Below are 15,367 nucleotides of genomic sequence, written 5' to 3'. Positions count from 1 at the left end.
GATGTCTTTGCAGAATATGTGGTCATATTGTGGAGCAGTATGTGCACTCATGACATAATAATCTGAAAATGATATAAATTTAACATGTCAAGGAAAGGCTGATACATATTTTTTTATACTTTCTGGTTCCATGCCTCCCAACCATCAAGCCTTCCCCAATGCTGGGAGGCCAATATTCTGGCTGCCCTAGGGACTGCTTATGCCTTTGCTGGTGCCCTGTCAATGAGCCCCCTACATTGTTTAATGGAAGATGTTTCTTTTAGCTGTGAGGGCCACTATGTGGCCTCATACATGTGCATGCTACCTTGTAACTGCTGAGGGAAACTACTGCATTCATGGTTTGTCAAGCCACACGAATATCCCTAGACTATTCCTGAGCATCCCCACCCCTCCAATGAAGGACTGCAACATAGGATGGTCACATTCTCTCCTGTCTCCTCCCTCATGATAGGCACTCCTATAATCCCCATTTAAGCTGCTGCTATTTAAACATGAGCTGCCTGTGTTATACTTAGGGCTTTGTCTGTCAGTATACCATCAGAGCTGGCTAAGGCCTGCACACATTTTAGACAGGCAACAGGAGACCATGTTAGCTTAAATAAGGAGACAGACACCTACTGCCCATGACATTTGTAGTTAATCTCATGGAATCAGCATATACCTCACCAGTCATCTCTGGCAAGTTACTTTCAGTGATGCCAAAGACATGAGGTCTCAGCACAGACCTCAGTGTATGGTGGCCACAAAGTGGCTGATCCAGACTGATCCAGGGCAAACCAAACATAGATTCATAGATTAGTACTAAGCTAACTGCCCTTGCGAGCCATTTTAAGCCTAGCCAATTATCCCTTGTGAGACTCAAACCCTGCACCTTGTGTTTTTAAGGCAAACACCTTAACTATTAGGCCACCCTCCTAACCCACATGGGGAGTGTATACAGTCTCCCAGTCTCCAGTTGTAATAAAAAAGTCATCTGACAACATAGCAGGCCATCATTCACAGGCAGAATGCCTGCAGTTGGTGGAAGGGGATATGTGGTCATCATCCTAGAGCAGGACATACAACAGATAAGTACATAGGTGGTGATAGGTCACTCAGCAAGACTGTGAAGCAGACTACCAGAAGCAAATATGTGACCTACAAGCACTGTGGGTAGTGTTGCAGCATTCACTTTACAGCTGTGCACAGAGGTGTCTATATTAGTTCGCCAAAAGTTATTTTCAGTGACCACCTATTCATCAACAAATAGTCAGCAAAAATCACTTCCATGATTCACTGAATTTTCCAAGGGCAGTGAAACAGTTACCCAGCAGCATGACAGAATCCACATTTAACTAAATCAATCCCACCCAAGTGTGGGGCTTCACCCCACAATCCCCTAACTATATATACAAACTCTGAGATTGTATTACAGTGGGGAAAAGGGCAAAGTAGTGTAATTGGCCAACTACTTCATTGACCTTTGAAAATTCAGCAAATCACGGAAGTGATTTTTGCTGAATATGTGTTGATAAATAGTTGTTCGCTGAAAATAACTTTCTGCAAACTAATATAGAGCCACACAGATAGCACACAGTTGTGCAGAGGTACATTGCTATGTTGAGAAAGAAATCCCCGAGATTATCTTGTTCACTGAGAATGGAGCTGGCATGTACATATTGGGCCAGCTTCCAAATTGCTTTGCCATTGAGCTGCACACCTACCTTGGCATGCTACTACATGCCCAAGTCCAAAGGATAGAGCTAAACCATTCTCTAGTCAGCATATGTGAAAGGGGACTTGTTGAGCCTTGCAGCCAATTCCAAAAGGTGCTGGACATTATGTCTGCATTCACCAGCTTCTCCTGCAAATGGAGCAGTGATGCTGAATGGCCTCATGACTATGCAGCATCATATGTATGCCAGACAGGCTTCCTGCCTGCAATACCAAATACATCATACAGCTCGAGCTGCTCTGTCTGAGAACTTCAACTGGACTCAGCAACCTGGATAATCCTTAACACTATTTTCAGACTACATAGCACAATTCATTAACATTAACTGTCCCCAAATCACATCATCTTGTCTGGACATATGAGCCCCACATTCAGTTCAGTACCTTGATGTTGTAAAGTATTAAACTGGGTGGATCCCTCCACCATAAAATATGATGTCATCCAATGGGGGTGCTGGTTGGATTTTATTTTTTGGAGTAGTGAGAGTAGGATGTCTGAGGCCATACATGATCACTACTCCACTGTTTTATATTCTCACCCATGGTGTGTGGCCATCATGTAGGGATTGCATTTTCCTCCCAGCCTATCTTTTAATGCATCCCTGATAGGGTGATTCTGATGATGCCTTCTTGGGCTGAATTTTGCCTAAATGGCACATTTCCATATCTTATCACATACCCATATTTTATTAGTTATGTTATGATATGTTATTTTATTTTATGTTATGTTATGTTATTTTATGAAAATTACAGTGCATTTTGTGGTAAAAGTATGTCTGCAGTAGTTTATACACTGATATAAACAAACCAAACAAGATATTACTAGTTTAGTACATTATACCTGCACTTGGCATACAGCTGTTTTATGTGGTTGTATATGTGCATATTTTGTTTGATTAACAACATTTTGGTGTGGTTGGGTTGGAATTTTATTTATTTATTTCAGTTTGATGGCCAGGGAAGTCTATTGGGTTATAAAGAGCCCATTTTCAGGGGAAGCCCGGGGAGAAAACCTCCAATAACAAGCAGTTACAATAACAGTTACTAAAGCAAACATACAAAATAAGAAATCATCTTTACCAAATAGATTAATAGCAAGCATACAAAATAAGAAATCATCTATTTAATGCTGACTATACTCAGTATATAGTATATACTATAATATATATATATATATATATATATATATATATATATATATATATATATATATATATCATATACAGTAGTAACGTTTGTTTACCGATTAGATTAATTTACAGAGTGTGAAATCATATGACAGTACAGTCTTATGGTCACAAAGTGTAGTATTAGACAAATATAGCTGGAAATTAGTTGTTAATAAAGTCTGCAGTAAGCAGAGGTAGGAATAACAGGGGAAAGGATGAGAGTGCATAATGGAAGCTGGTGAGGGTTAGCCTCTGAGAGGTATAGTCAGAGAAACTAGAGGGTAGATGTTGTTAGTAGAAGGATTTATGTTGGAGAAGAGCATGAGCATTCCCATTTTGAATAAAGGTAGGAGTAGAGGAGGGATTTGAAGTTAGAGTGGTTTGGAGCATTTCTAAGGGTGGGAGGAAGAGAGTTCCATAACTTAGCTAAGGACCAGGACAGTAGAAGGTGCCCAGGGGGCTGTGAGGGGTTGTGGATTTTTAGGAGGTTTTGATTTTCAGATCTAAGTGAACAGTTAGGGATATAGGGAATTAAGGAGGGGGAGAGAGAGGGACAGCAGGAGGGCTTGAATATGAGCTTATGGACAGTGGTAAATTTAAGAAAGTTCAGGTAATTAGGAAGTTCGAGCCATTGAATAGAGTGGAGGGAGATGCAATGATGAGATGAGTTTTTAGAGTTGGTGGTGAATTTGCAGATTTTTATTGTAGCAAGATTCAAGTTTAGTTTGTAAGCCACGTTGGAGATTAGTGAACAGAGGAGCACCATACATGAGACAGGGGAGAAGGTATGGGGAGGATAAGGTCTTTCTGGTGGAGGGAGTAAGGTAGTGGTTGTATCTATATAGGAGACCTAGTTTTTGATAGATGTTTTTGATGTCTGTTTGTATGTGGATATCAAATTTTAGATATTCATCAATAATTACGCCGAGTAAGTTAGTGTGTGGAACTGTTTCTTTGGGGATGCTATTTTGGCTTAGTATTGTAAAGGAATGTTTATCAATGGAGGAGTTTTTTGCTTGGAAAAAGACCATTAATTATGTTTTGTTAGCATTTAGAGCAAGATGCTTATTTTGCATCCATGTTTTAGTTTTACAGAAGGCAGACTGGGATTTTAACAGTAGGTCGGAGGAGGGGTCATTTGAACAGATGATTGTTGAATCACCTGCATACTGGATTAGTGAGGTATTTGGGATGCAGTGGTGGAAGTTATTGATAAATATATTGAAAAGTAAGGGGTCAAGGACAGAACCTTAGGGAACACTGGTAGGGGTATGTAGGAAGGATTAGGTTGAAGTTTTCTATTCTACAGCTTGTTGTCTTTTGGAGAGGTAGCTAGAGAACCAGGCTAAAGTGGAAGGAGGAAGGTTCAGAGAAGATAGCTGAGACAGGAGTATAGGGTGGGAGATAGTGGCAAATGCTTTGGATAGGTCCAGGAACAGAATAGAGATGATTTTGCCAGAGTTGCAGGCATGGTTAATGGTTTCGTGGAAGGAGAGGAAGGCAGTGACAGTACTATAGCCAGGGTGGAAGCCATGCTGTATGGGAGTAAGGAGATTATTGTGAGCTAGATATGGCATCAGTTGTGAATGAATACATTTTTCCAGGATTTTTGAGAGTGGAGAAAGAATGGTAATAGGGTAGAAATTTTGCTACTGCTTCAGGTGCATTCCCCCCCTATACCTCCATTAGCAAGATGTGTTCCAACCCTTCAAGGAGTAGCTACATCCATTATGCCAACAGTCATGTTATGCAGCAAGCACAATCCACAAACACAGAATTTAATTTAAGTGGCATATATTACATGCCCAAGCAGCAGAAATGCATTCTGGGGGAGAATAACTAATCGTATTGATGTTTTAGTCTAGTTTTGTCACTCTGTCTGGTCTGGGAGCCTCTGTACCAGTGTGAGCAGCCAACACTCCAGGGACTGTGCTGCATTCCCCAGCAAGTGGCCAGATTGCGTGCTGCCACTCTGAAATGTGTGTCAGATGTGTGGCAGGTGTTGCCTTCATTATGTAGCAGCAGTGGACACTTCATGTACTTATTGATATAATGAAGTCAGTGCCTGATAAAATAGGTGGTAGCATCACCTGTGCTGTTTGCATGTATATATGTAAATCTAGGGCACCAGGGATTCGGGATGTGCTTACTATGCAGTAGAAGCGACATTTAACATTTCTCCTCAATAATTCTCTGAACATGTACATATTTTTTATATGTCTCACCATGTATTCTGGAAAGTGAATTATTCCTGAATTAGAATCCTTTTGGAAGAAACCTGCAGTGTACCTGTGAGGTCTCAGACAAGTAAAACTTCTTTTTGTCAAGAAGCTAACAGCTATCATGTTTTAGTTTTCACAGGTAGTAGGCAAACAGAAAAAAATATGCACACCCATATCATGACTGGTAGACACTGGCAAGCACATCAGTATAAACACAATCTCATTGCTCATCACTGGTAAGTGAGGTATGATGCAGCTGGGCAAAATACCAAGTCTGCCTGCATGACATCTTTGTACTGTAATTCCACCTAGACATCAATGCGTGTATCCATCCATCCATCCATTGATCTATCCAGCCATCTAGTTACAGGCAGTCTTCTTTATCTTTCATAGGATTATGGGAATGCAGGAGACTATGCTGGTAGCCAGTGGTTGCCAGAGATTGAATCCTCGTCCTGCACAGGTTACCAGTCTAATGCAGAATACACACTGACCCTCACAAACTACATTCAAACCCACAGGCAGTGTGTGTGTTCTGGTTTAGACTAGTGCAGAATACAGACTGGCACTCACAAACTAATTTCAAACCTACAAGCAATCTTGCTTCTGTATTATACAGGTGCAGAATACACAATGGCACTCACAAACTACATTCAAACCTACATGCAGGCTGTCTTCTGCATTACACTGGTGCAGAATACACACTGACACTCACAAACTACCTTCAAGCCTACAGGCAGTATGTGTTCTGCATTAGACTGGTGTGGAATACAGACTGACACAAACTGCATTCAAACCCACAGGCAGTGTATGTTCTGATTTAGACTAGTGCAGAATGCAGACTGACACTCAGAAACTAATTTCAGACCTACTGGCAATCTCGTTTCTGCATTATACAGGTGCAGAATACACAATGGCACTCACAAACTACATAAAACCTACAGGCAGGCTGTCTTCTGCATTATACTGGTGCAGAATACACACTGACACTCACAAACTACCTTCAAGCCTACAGGCAGTATGTGTTCTGCATTAGACTGGGACAGAATACACACTGACACTCAAACTACCTCCAAATCCACAGAGTGCATTCTGCATTAGACTCGGGCAGAAAACACACTGACCCTCACAAATTGCATTGAAACCCACAGGCAGTATCTGTGGTACATTAGACATTTGCAGAATACACACTGACACTCACAAACTACCTTCAAACCCACAGGCATTGTCTATTGTATATTAAACTGGTGCAGAATCCACACTGACATTCACAAACTACATTTGAACATACAGGCAGTGTGTCTTCTGCATTAGACTGGTGCAGAATACACACTGACACAATCCCACAGGCAGCTTATAGCATCCAGCTCACCGATGACTTGGGTTTGGCATATGAAAGCAGACTGGAGTGCACAGAAAAAACACACAAATGCATGGAGTATATGCAGACTCCACATGGAAGACACCCCGGTTAAGAACTGTATCAGAGAACCTCTAGCTATGAGGAGGCAATACTTCATACTACACCAGCCTAACACTTGTTAATTAAGACTCTGTTTTATGATGGTCATTATTTTTCTCTCAGTAGTAATGCCAAAATATTCTCACATATTTTATAAGCTTAGTACCAGTTGTCAGTCACCTCTGAATCCTACATATCTCATATACAGCTTATAGTTGAAAAAATGGAAATCATACACAAATAATTAAATAAATAAGCAAGTGCTGCCAGGAACATCAGTGATCATATGTGAATTATCGTGATCTAAAATATAATATTGTTTACATGAAACTGTATATTTTTTTGTTGTAAAATGCTCCTCCATATTTTAGATTATGTATTGTAAACCTAATCATAGTGGCTACACCTTTGTTATTCATTTCAGGTGAACGTGATTCTATTTACCATAACAATTCACACACTGAGAAAACATGTTTCAACACCCAACAAAGATGCATCAACCATCAAGAACACAAAGTAGGCAAAGTTAATATGTATAAGCATGCATTTTTGAAATGCTTTATAAAACATTGCATATTGTTTTGTTTATTAGATTTGTGGTATTAGTAAAGGTATATAAACTGAAGGCTCACACAACCAGTACAAAATGTAGGCTTTAAAAATCACCCTTGATGATGAAGGGGGAGTGAGTGCTACAATTTCCTGCTAGGAGCCTAATGATAAATGTGACTTTCAGAAGTGTACTTTGTGTTATTTTTAAAATGTTTATATGTTGCGGGGGAGCCTCTGTACCAGTGTGAGCAGCCAACACTCCAGGGACTGTGCTGCATTCCCCAGCAAGTGGCCAGATTGCGTGCTGCCACTCTGAAATGTGTGTCAGATGTGTGGCAGGTGTTGCCTTCATTATGTAGCAGCAGTGGACACTTCATGTACTTATTGATATAATGAAGTCAGTGCCTGATAAAATAGGTGGTAGCATCACCTGTGCTGTTTGCATGTATATATGTAAATCTAGGGCACCAGGGATTCGGGATGTGCTTACTATGCAGTAGAAGCGACATTTAACATTTCTCCTCAATAATTCTCTGAACATGTACATATTTTTTATATGTCTCACCATGTATTCTGGAAAGTGAATTATTCCTGAATTAGAATCCTTTTGGAAGAAACCTGCAGTGTACCTGTGAGGTCTCAGACAAGTAAAACTTCTTTTTTGTCAAGAAGCTAACAGCTATCATGTTTTAGTTTTCACAGGTAGTAGGCAAACAGAAAAAAATATGCACACCCATATCATGACTGGTAGACACTGGCAAGCACATCAGTATAAACACAATCTCATTGCTCATCACTGGTAAGTGAGGTATGATGCAGCTGGGCAAAATACCAAGTCTGCCTGCATGACATCTTTGTATTGTAATTCCACCTAGACATCAATGCGTGTATCCATCCATCCATCCATTGATCTATCCAGCCATCTAGTTACAGGCAGTCTTCTTTATCTTTCATAGGATTATGGGAATGCAGGAGACTATGCTGGTAGCCAGTGGTTGCCAGAGATTGAATCCTCGTCCTGCACAGGTTACCAGTCTAATGCAGAATACACACTGACCCTCACAAACTACATTCAAACCCACAGGCAGTGTGTGTTCTGGTTTAGACTAGTGCAGAATACAGACTGGCACTCACAAACTAATTTCAAACCTACAAGCAATCTTGCTTCTGTATTATACAGGTGCAGAATACACAATGGCACTCACAAACTACATTCAAACCTACATGCAGGCTGTCTTCTGCATTACACTGGTGCAGAATACACACTGACACTCACAAACTACCTTCAAGCCTACAGGCAGTATGTGTTCTGCATTAGACTGGTGTGGAATACAGACTGACACAAACTGCATTCAAACCCACAGGCAGTGTATGTTCTGATTTAGACTAGTGCAGAATGCAGACTGACACTCAGAAACTAATTTCAGACCTACTGGCAATCTCGTTTCTGCATTATACAGGTGCAGAATACACAATGGCACTCACAAACTACATAAAACCTACAGGCAGGCTGTCTTCTGCATTATACTGGTGCAGAATACACACTGACACTCACAAACTACCTTCAAGCCTACAGGCAGTATGTGTTCTGCATTAGACTGGGACAGAATACACACTGACACTCAAACTACCTCCAAATCCACAGAGTGCATTCTGCATTAGACTCGGGCAGAAAACACACTGACCCTCACAAATTGCATTGAAACCCACAGGCAGTATCTGTGGTACATTAGACATTTGCAGAATACACACTGACACTCACAAACTACCTTCAAACCCACAGGCATTGTCTATTGTATATTAAACTGGTGCAGAATCCACACTGACATTCACAAACTACATTTGAACATACAGGCAGTGTGTCTTCTGCATTAGACTGGTGCAGAATACACACTGACACAATCCCACAGGCAGCTTATAGCATCCAGCTCACCGATGACTTGGGTTTGGCATATGAAAGCAGACTGGAGTGCACAGAAAAAACACACAAATGCATGGAGTATATGCAGACTCCACATGGAAGACACCCCGGTTAAGAACTGTATCAGAGAACCTCTAGCTATGAGGAGGCAATACTTCATACTACACCAGCCTAACACTTGTTAATTAAGACTCTGTTTTATGATGGTCATTATTTTTCTCTCAGTAGTAATGCCAAAATATTCTCACATATTTTATAAGCTTAGTACCAGTTGTCAGTCACCTCTGAATCCTACATATCTCATATACAGCTTATAGTTGAAAAATGGAAATCATACACAAATAATTAAATAAATAAGCAAGTGCTGCCAGGAACATCAGTGATCATATGTGAATTATCGTGATCTAAAATATAATATTGTTTACATGAAACTGTATATTTTTGTTGTAAAATGCTCCTCCATATTTTAGATTATGTATTGTAAACCTAATCATAGTGGCTACACCTTTGTTATTCATTTCAGGTGAACGTGATTCTATTTACCATAACAATTCACACACTGAGAAAACATGTTTCAACACCCAACAAAGATGCATCAACCATCAAGAACACAAAGTAGGCAAAGTTAATATGTATAAGCATGCATTTTTGAAATGCTTTATAAAACATTGCATATTGTTTTGTTTATTAGATTTGTGGTATTAGTAAAGGTATATAAACTGAAGGCTCACACAACCAGTACAAAATGTAGGCTTTAAAAATCACCCTTGATGATGAAGGGGGAGTGAGTGCTACAATTTCCTGCTAGGGAGCCTAATGATAAATGTGACTTTCAGAAGTGTACTTTGTGTTATTTTTAAAATGTTTATAGGATGTTGAGGATGGTGTTTCTAGATAAAAATATAATTTTATAGAAAACACAAGTAACCAGCACTAAAGCAGCACTTTCTTTTATTAACAGCGATCTGGTATAATTTTGTCTGATGGTACCAAAATAAGAAGACACGATTTATAGTTTTCAAGCAAATAAGTACAAAAGTCAGCCACCAGGTAATGTATTATTAGCAGTTTAAGTGCTTTTGTTCTTTAGTCGTCAAATCAGAACTTCATGAGAAACTGTACACAAAGCCATAACTACTTCCATTCAAAGCACTTTCTCAAGTCATGTGACGCAGGTCACAAATCGGAAAAAAAACAAAACTATACCTATCTAGCGCTCTATCTATACCTATATCAATGTTTCTCTATCTATTTATCTAGCTATATCTGTGTCAATGTTCATTACATTGACAGCATAACTAAATATTTTAAGAATACCTACAGATTTTCCTTTTCTTCTTCCTGGGTCATTGCTTTGTGCTTTATTTTTCATGTAATTCTGTTTTAATGAATGGAGAACAAAAACACTTAAAATGCAAATAATATGATTCCTAATGCCTGGGTTTATGTATTTTAATTATACATTAAAACTGTATTTTATATAGTAACCATATGAAATATCAAGACCCTATAGAGCAAGTCCTGAAACATGTAGATCCAATGGCAGAAAACTTGGGCTTACATATACAAAAGTTTGAGATGGTCATTTCTCAGAATATTCCCTGTTCTCCAAGGAATGGTGATCTTGGAGTTAGTATATATATGTTCAGGGGGTATGCAGAGCTTACTTCCCCATTGGGGGGGGGGATGAAGGTGCCTTACCCTCTTGCAAAAATTAATTTGAAAAAGAAAAGTGATGTTCATGATTTGCTCTTCTGCATTTTCAATCTATTTTTTCCGAGTATTAGCATTTGGCATTTCAGGTGATGACATTTCAGTAGGGAGCCATTTTAAATCAGCTAGGAATGGTTTTCTATTTTAGTTATAATTTTCTTTAATGGACAAAATATTTTGAAACACAAATATACCTTTCCTTTAGAATAGACTAAGAAATGAATATAAGCCTTGTAAACATTATCATGGGAAGTTTTTATATCTGGTGTAGGCTAAAAGGGTTTGCATTTCAAATCCTCTGAAATTAATCAAAATGACAAAACATGGCAAATTGAGGGAAAAAATGTACTAAAATGGTTTCTGACAAATATATCTTGATCACCAAAATTCATGATTGTGTACAATTAACATGAAATTAACAATGTGCAGATTCCTTAGACTTTTGGTTCATATTCATTAACACCAGTGAAGGTTTGAAAGACCTTATAAACATGGTTTATAATCTATCAGTGTGGGATCAGACATGCAGACAAAATGATGACATACTGATAAAACTGATGAAAAAAGTAAGACACTGGGCCCGATTCACGATGGCTTGCACAGAGTCTAAGAGTAGAGTAAGACTCCATGCAGCCATCATGTCGATTGAGCGATCCAGGAACAGCCTGTAGGGGCGTGTAAGAGAGCTCCTAAAACAGCTCTTACACGTACAGGGCCGGGACATGCAAATTACCTCAATTGCAGCTGAAAGGCATGCAAATGAGGTAGATTTGCGATCCAGGAAACCCGAACCTGTCCGAGTAAGAGTAGTGTTATCTGCAGAAATGTACTCAGTTGACAACTGAGTACCGTTATGCAAATAGCAAAACGGAGCCATGACAGCTCCAAATAAAGGTTGCATCCAGTAGAGGAAGTATGCCAATGGCCAAATATACGGCCATTGGCAATGTTACCCGATGCAAAATGAAAAAAAGTAATTTAATTTTTTTCCCCGATTTTCCATGTTTAAGCGTAGCGCAGCGTTGCGCAAACGGGCTGCGCTCTAAAAACCAGAAAAATAAAAATTAAAAACCACAAATGTGGATTTTATGGGGATTTGTATTGTACAATGCAAGGCAATGGCAGGCTGAAGACAACATGGCTACCATAGTAGGGGTTGCTAAGGGGAGAACCCAGTCTAAGAGATGTAACCAAGCATTAGTAGGCAATCCTATGCAAATGAGGGTAAGGATAGTGAATCCCAAGTCTACATAGCAAATGAGCACAGTCAGTGGAGTGTAAGACTAGGATAAGGAGAGTAACAGAGTAGGATATAGGTGACATCAGGAGGGGGTATGTATGAAAGAAGATAATGTCATTGGAGCAGAGTGTCATGTGTTAGCTGTCAGTTGCTCATCACTGGAAAAGGTGTGTCATCATGTATCCTAGCTAAAGTCAAGAAATAAAAGGTGCACACTGTGGGTATCACCAAAGTTTCTTGTAAAAATGCTTGCAACGTGTATGCGTGTGTGTGCGCGCCTGTAAACCCGAGTAAGACAGTGTGCGCGTGTGGAAGCATCAGTGCGTGCGTTTAAGCCGGAGTAAACATATATAAGTCAGTTTAAAGTCTTGTAAGTGCCTCTGCGCTCATGTGTGCGTGTTTATGCAGGAATTAGCTAGTGTAAGTCAGTCTAAGCCTGTGTGCGTGCATGTTAGCATGTGTACGCGTGTCTGCGCTAGTGTGCCCAGAGCTGCCCCCTGAGGAAATGGAAGGGGAAAAGGAAGCATAAGAAACAGTAGAAAGTTAACCAGAGAGAGTCAGCAGAGCTAGCAGGTGGAAATAATCAGAATCAGGCAATTACACAGGCAGTAAACCAGCCCAGCCCAGACCAGCACTTAAAACTCTGCAAACAACTTTTCACCGTGTATTGCTCAGAGACTCTGCAGCACTGCAGTAAGTGAAGAGAAGTGAATACTGAAAAGGCTTAACTGAGACAAAGAAATGTTAGGGGCTGCCATTGCTGTCATAAACCGACATATGCAACATGCTGATGGTGGTGACAATGGGAATGCTGCCAACCAACCCCCAGTGAGGAGACGGAGAAGAGTGTACAGGCCCAGGGTAACCTACCAGGGGCTACATGAGCTGGAGATAGTGGAGCACTATAGAGTGGACAGAGACCTCATGCAGAAAATTGTTGAGCTGTGCAGGCCATGCCTCACACACAGAACCAACAGAGGGGAACCCATTCCAGTGGAAACCAAGGTATGTGTTGGCCTACGAATACTAGCAACAGGTACCTTCCAGAGACCAACTGGTGATATGATGAGGATATCACAGGCATCAGCATCCAGGGTACTGCACCAGTTTCTGGATGCCATGTCAGCACATGTTGGTGATCATGTATATTTCCCCAATTCCAGTGAGGTATTGGCCAGCAATATGTGTCTCTTCCAGCAAATAGCAGAATACCCTGAAGTAGTGGGTGCAATAGACTGCATGCACATATGCATCAAAGCACCAGCCGGTGAGCGGGGTAGGGTCTACTTCATCAGCAAGGGCTTCCCCTCCATCAACTGCCAGGTCATGTGTGATGCCCAGGACATAATACTGAATGTGTGTGCTGGCTGCCCTGGAAGCTACCATGATTCCCATATCTGGCATCTGACGCAGCTGTACCAGACATTTGCCAATGGGGACATCCCACATGGTCACCTAGTGGGGGATGCTGGCTATGCACTGGAGCCGTGGCTGATGACACCCATCAGAAATGCACACACACCTGAACAGGAACGCCATAATGAGGCACACGCACAAACATGAAATGTAATCAAGCATGTGTTTGGGCTGCTCAAGTCACGGTTCCCGTGCCTGGACACATCTGGTGGAGCCTTACAGTACACTCCAACTACATGTACCCAAATTGTTATGGTATGTGCTATGCTACATAATATGATCCTGCAAAAACAGCTTCAGCAGGACCAGCATAAGCCTGGCCCAAACAGCCCCACACCATTGCCAAGGTCATCACAGGCAGAGCATGACTCGGAGGAGGAACAACCTGAGCCTGCCCCAGTAGGCAGAAGGAGGCATGCCCAGTATGCTTTGGCCTTGGCAAAGAGGCAACACATAGCACATACACTGGCTCAGTAGGAACCCTGGAAATTATACCTCTCTCTGACCAGCACATATAGTAAAAGGGATGCCTAAGTTGACACTACCTGCTTCAAACATGTACAGGGAGTGTAGTGTGTACATCCGACATAGGCAGCCCTGCAGCACCACCTGAGGCATGATTGCCATGTGTCAAGCAATTTAAGGTAGTGCTAAACAGCATTTACCACCATGTAGTATATGCAAACAGAATACACACACCAACTAGTACAACTGTGGTCAGTGTCGAGTAATATTGGGCAATGTCCAGCAAAGTTGGTGAATATACAGCAATGTCGGATAAGCCTGGTCTAAGTAGGGCATAGCAAAATAAAAGCCAACATGCTCATATTTGCTTAACTGGCCCTTAAGCAGTCTGGTCTGCTCAGTATGGAAGCAGTGATGGGCCTCAAACCCAGGATACTGTGCACCATAGTTAAAGTACTGAATCACTAAACCATGATAGCATTGCACTGTTCAGCCAGTATGAAGGAATGTTGATAAGTCTATGCAAAGTATCTCATGGAAACCCTGCAGGCACAGCATAATCCCTGTTGAGTCCTACAGTAAGAACAGAGCTTGACTTCCAACACTCACAGTATAAATGTTAATATCGGTCATGTTTGCACACATCCACAAATGTAGTGGACTTCAGATTGCAACATACTGAAAGGTCACACTTGAATAAATGAGACATATGTCAGGCAACAAAACATGGAAAGCCTGAACTGGGCATGCTCACACACTTAGGCCATGTCTGACTACAGCAGTGGGCCACACATCTGGCAGTTGCATGTGTTAACCCAGGAACTTCTCACTATCCAGCAATCCGCCCAGTGCACACAGTTACATGACAACAGACACTTATATAATATAGTGGAACCCTGTCATGATCAAACATGTTCCACAGATACCTAAGTTGTTCATAGAAACTAGGAAAGCAAAGACGATAAAGATCTGCAAACAGTATCAGCAGTAAATATTGTGCATCCCAAGCAGAAGCATAGGTTCAGAAGTCAATAGTAGGCTATCTGCCCTAAGGTATGTACAAGCCTAGCCACAGTGTGTTTGGCTTTTGCAGCCCTGTCAGAGTACTACACTGTGCCAGTGAATAGTAGGTCAAACAAGATAGCCCATGAACATTTAGGCTACTGTGCCTCTGTCTAGCAGGGACACAGAAGAGATCCCAGGGGTGAATTTTCGATTTCCCATCCATGTGTCCAGATTTGGCTTGAAGAGGGTCAACGAGGGGCTATGTCTAATATGAATTGGGATTCTATTCCAGAGTGAGGGGAGCCTCTGGGAAATGAATCTGTCCCTCCAGCATGTCCTTTTTATTCCTGTGCTGAGGTTTAAGTCCCTAGAGCGTGTATCTCTAAGGGACTTGGATTTTTGAGGTGGAGCATGTCCATTAATTTGGGCTTTGACATGGCTTTGTATGTCAGGCATAGATTGCCTCTGAGTAGGTGGTAAGCAACTGAG

The 15,367-nt window shown here is 41.1% G+C and overlaps 1 protein-coding gene across 1 annotated transcript in view; it reads left to right on the top strand.

Annotated features, from left to right (window-relative positions):
- LOC122810706 (fibrillin-1-like) overlaps positions 1-15,367 on the top strand; it is a 532,858-nt gene that overhangs the window by 395,382 nt on the left and 122,109 nt on the right. The window contains exons 29-31 of the mRNA XM_044082270.1: positions 6,991-7,082; positions 7,159-7,177; positions 9,563-9,654. Coding sequence (XP_043938205.1) covers positions 6,991-7,082; positions 7,159-7,177; positions 9,563-9,654 — 203 coding nt within the window. The remainder of the gene's footprint in view (positions 1-6,990; positions 7,083-7,158; positions 7,178-9,562; positions 9,655-15,367) is intronic.

This window comes from Protopterus annectens, chromosome 9.part0, assembly GCF_019279795.1.
Source record: "Protopterus annectens isolate FY-2018-M chromosome 9.part0, PAN1.0, whole genome shotgun sequence".
NCBI classification, from domain to species: domain Eukaryota; kingdom Metazoa; phylum Chordata; order Ceratodontiformes; family Protopteridae; genus Protopterus; species Protopterus annectens.
Note: the sequence above shows the minus strand (reverse complement) of the source record. Positions and strands in the feature narration are given on the sequence as shown.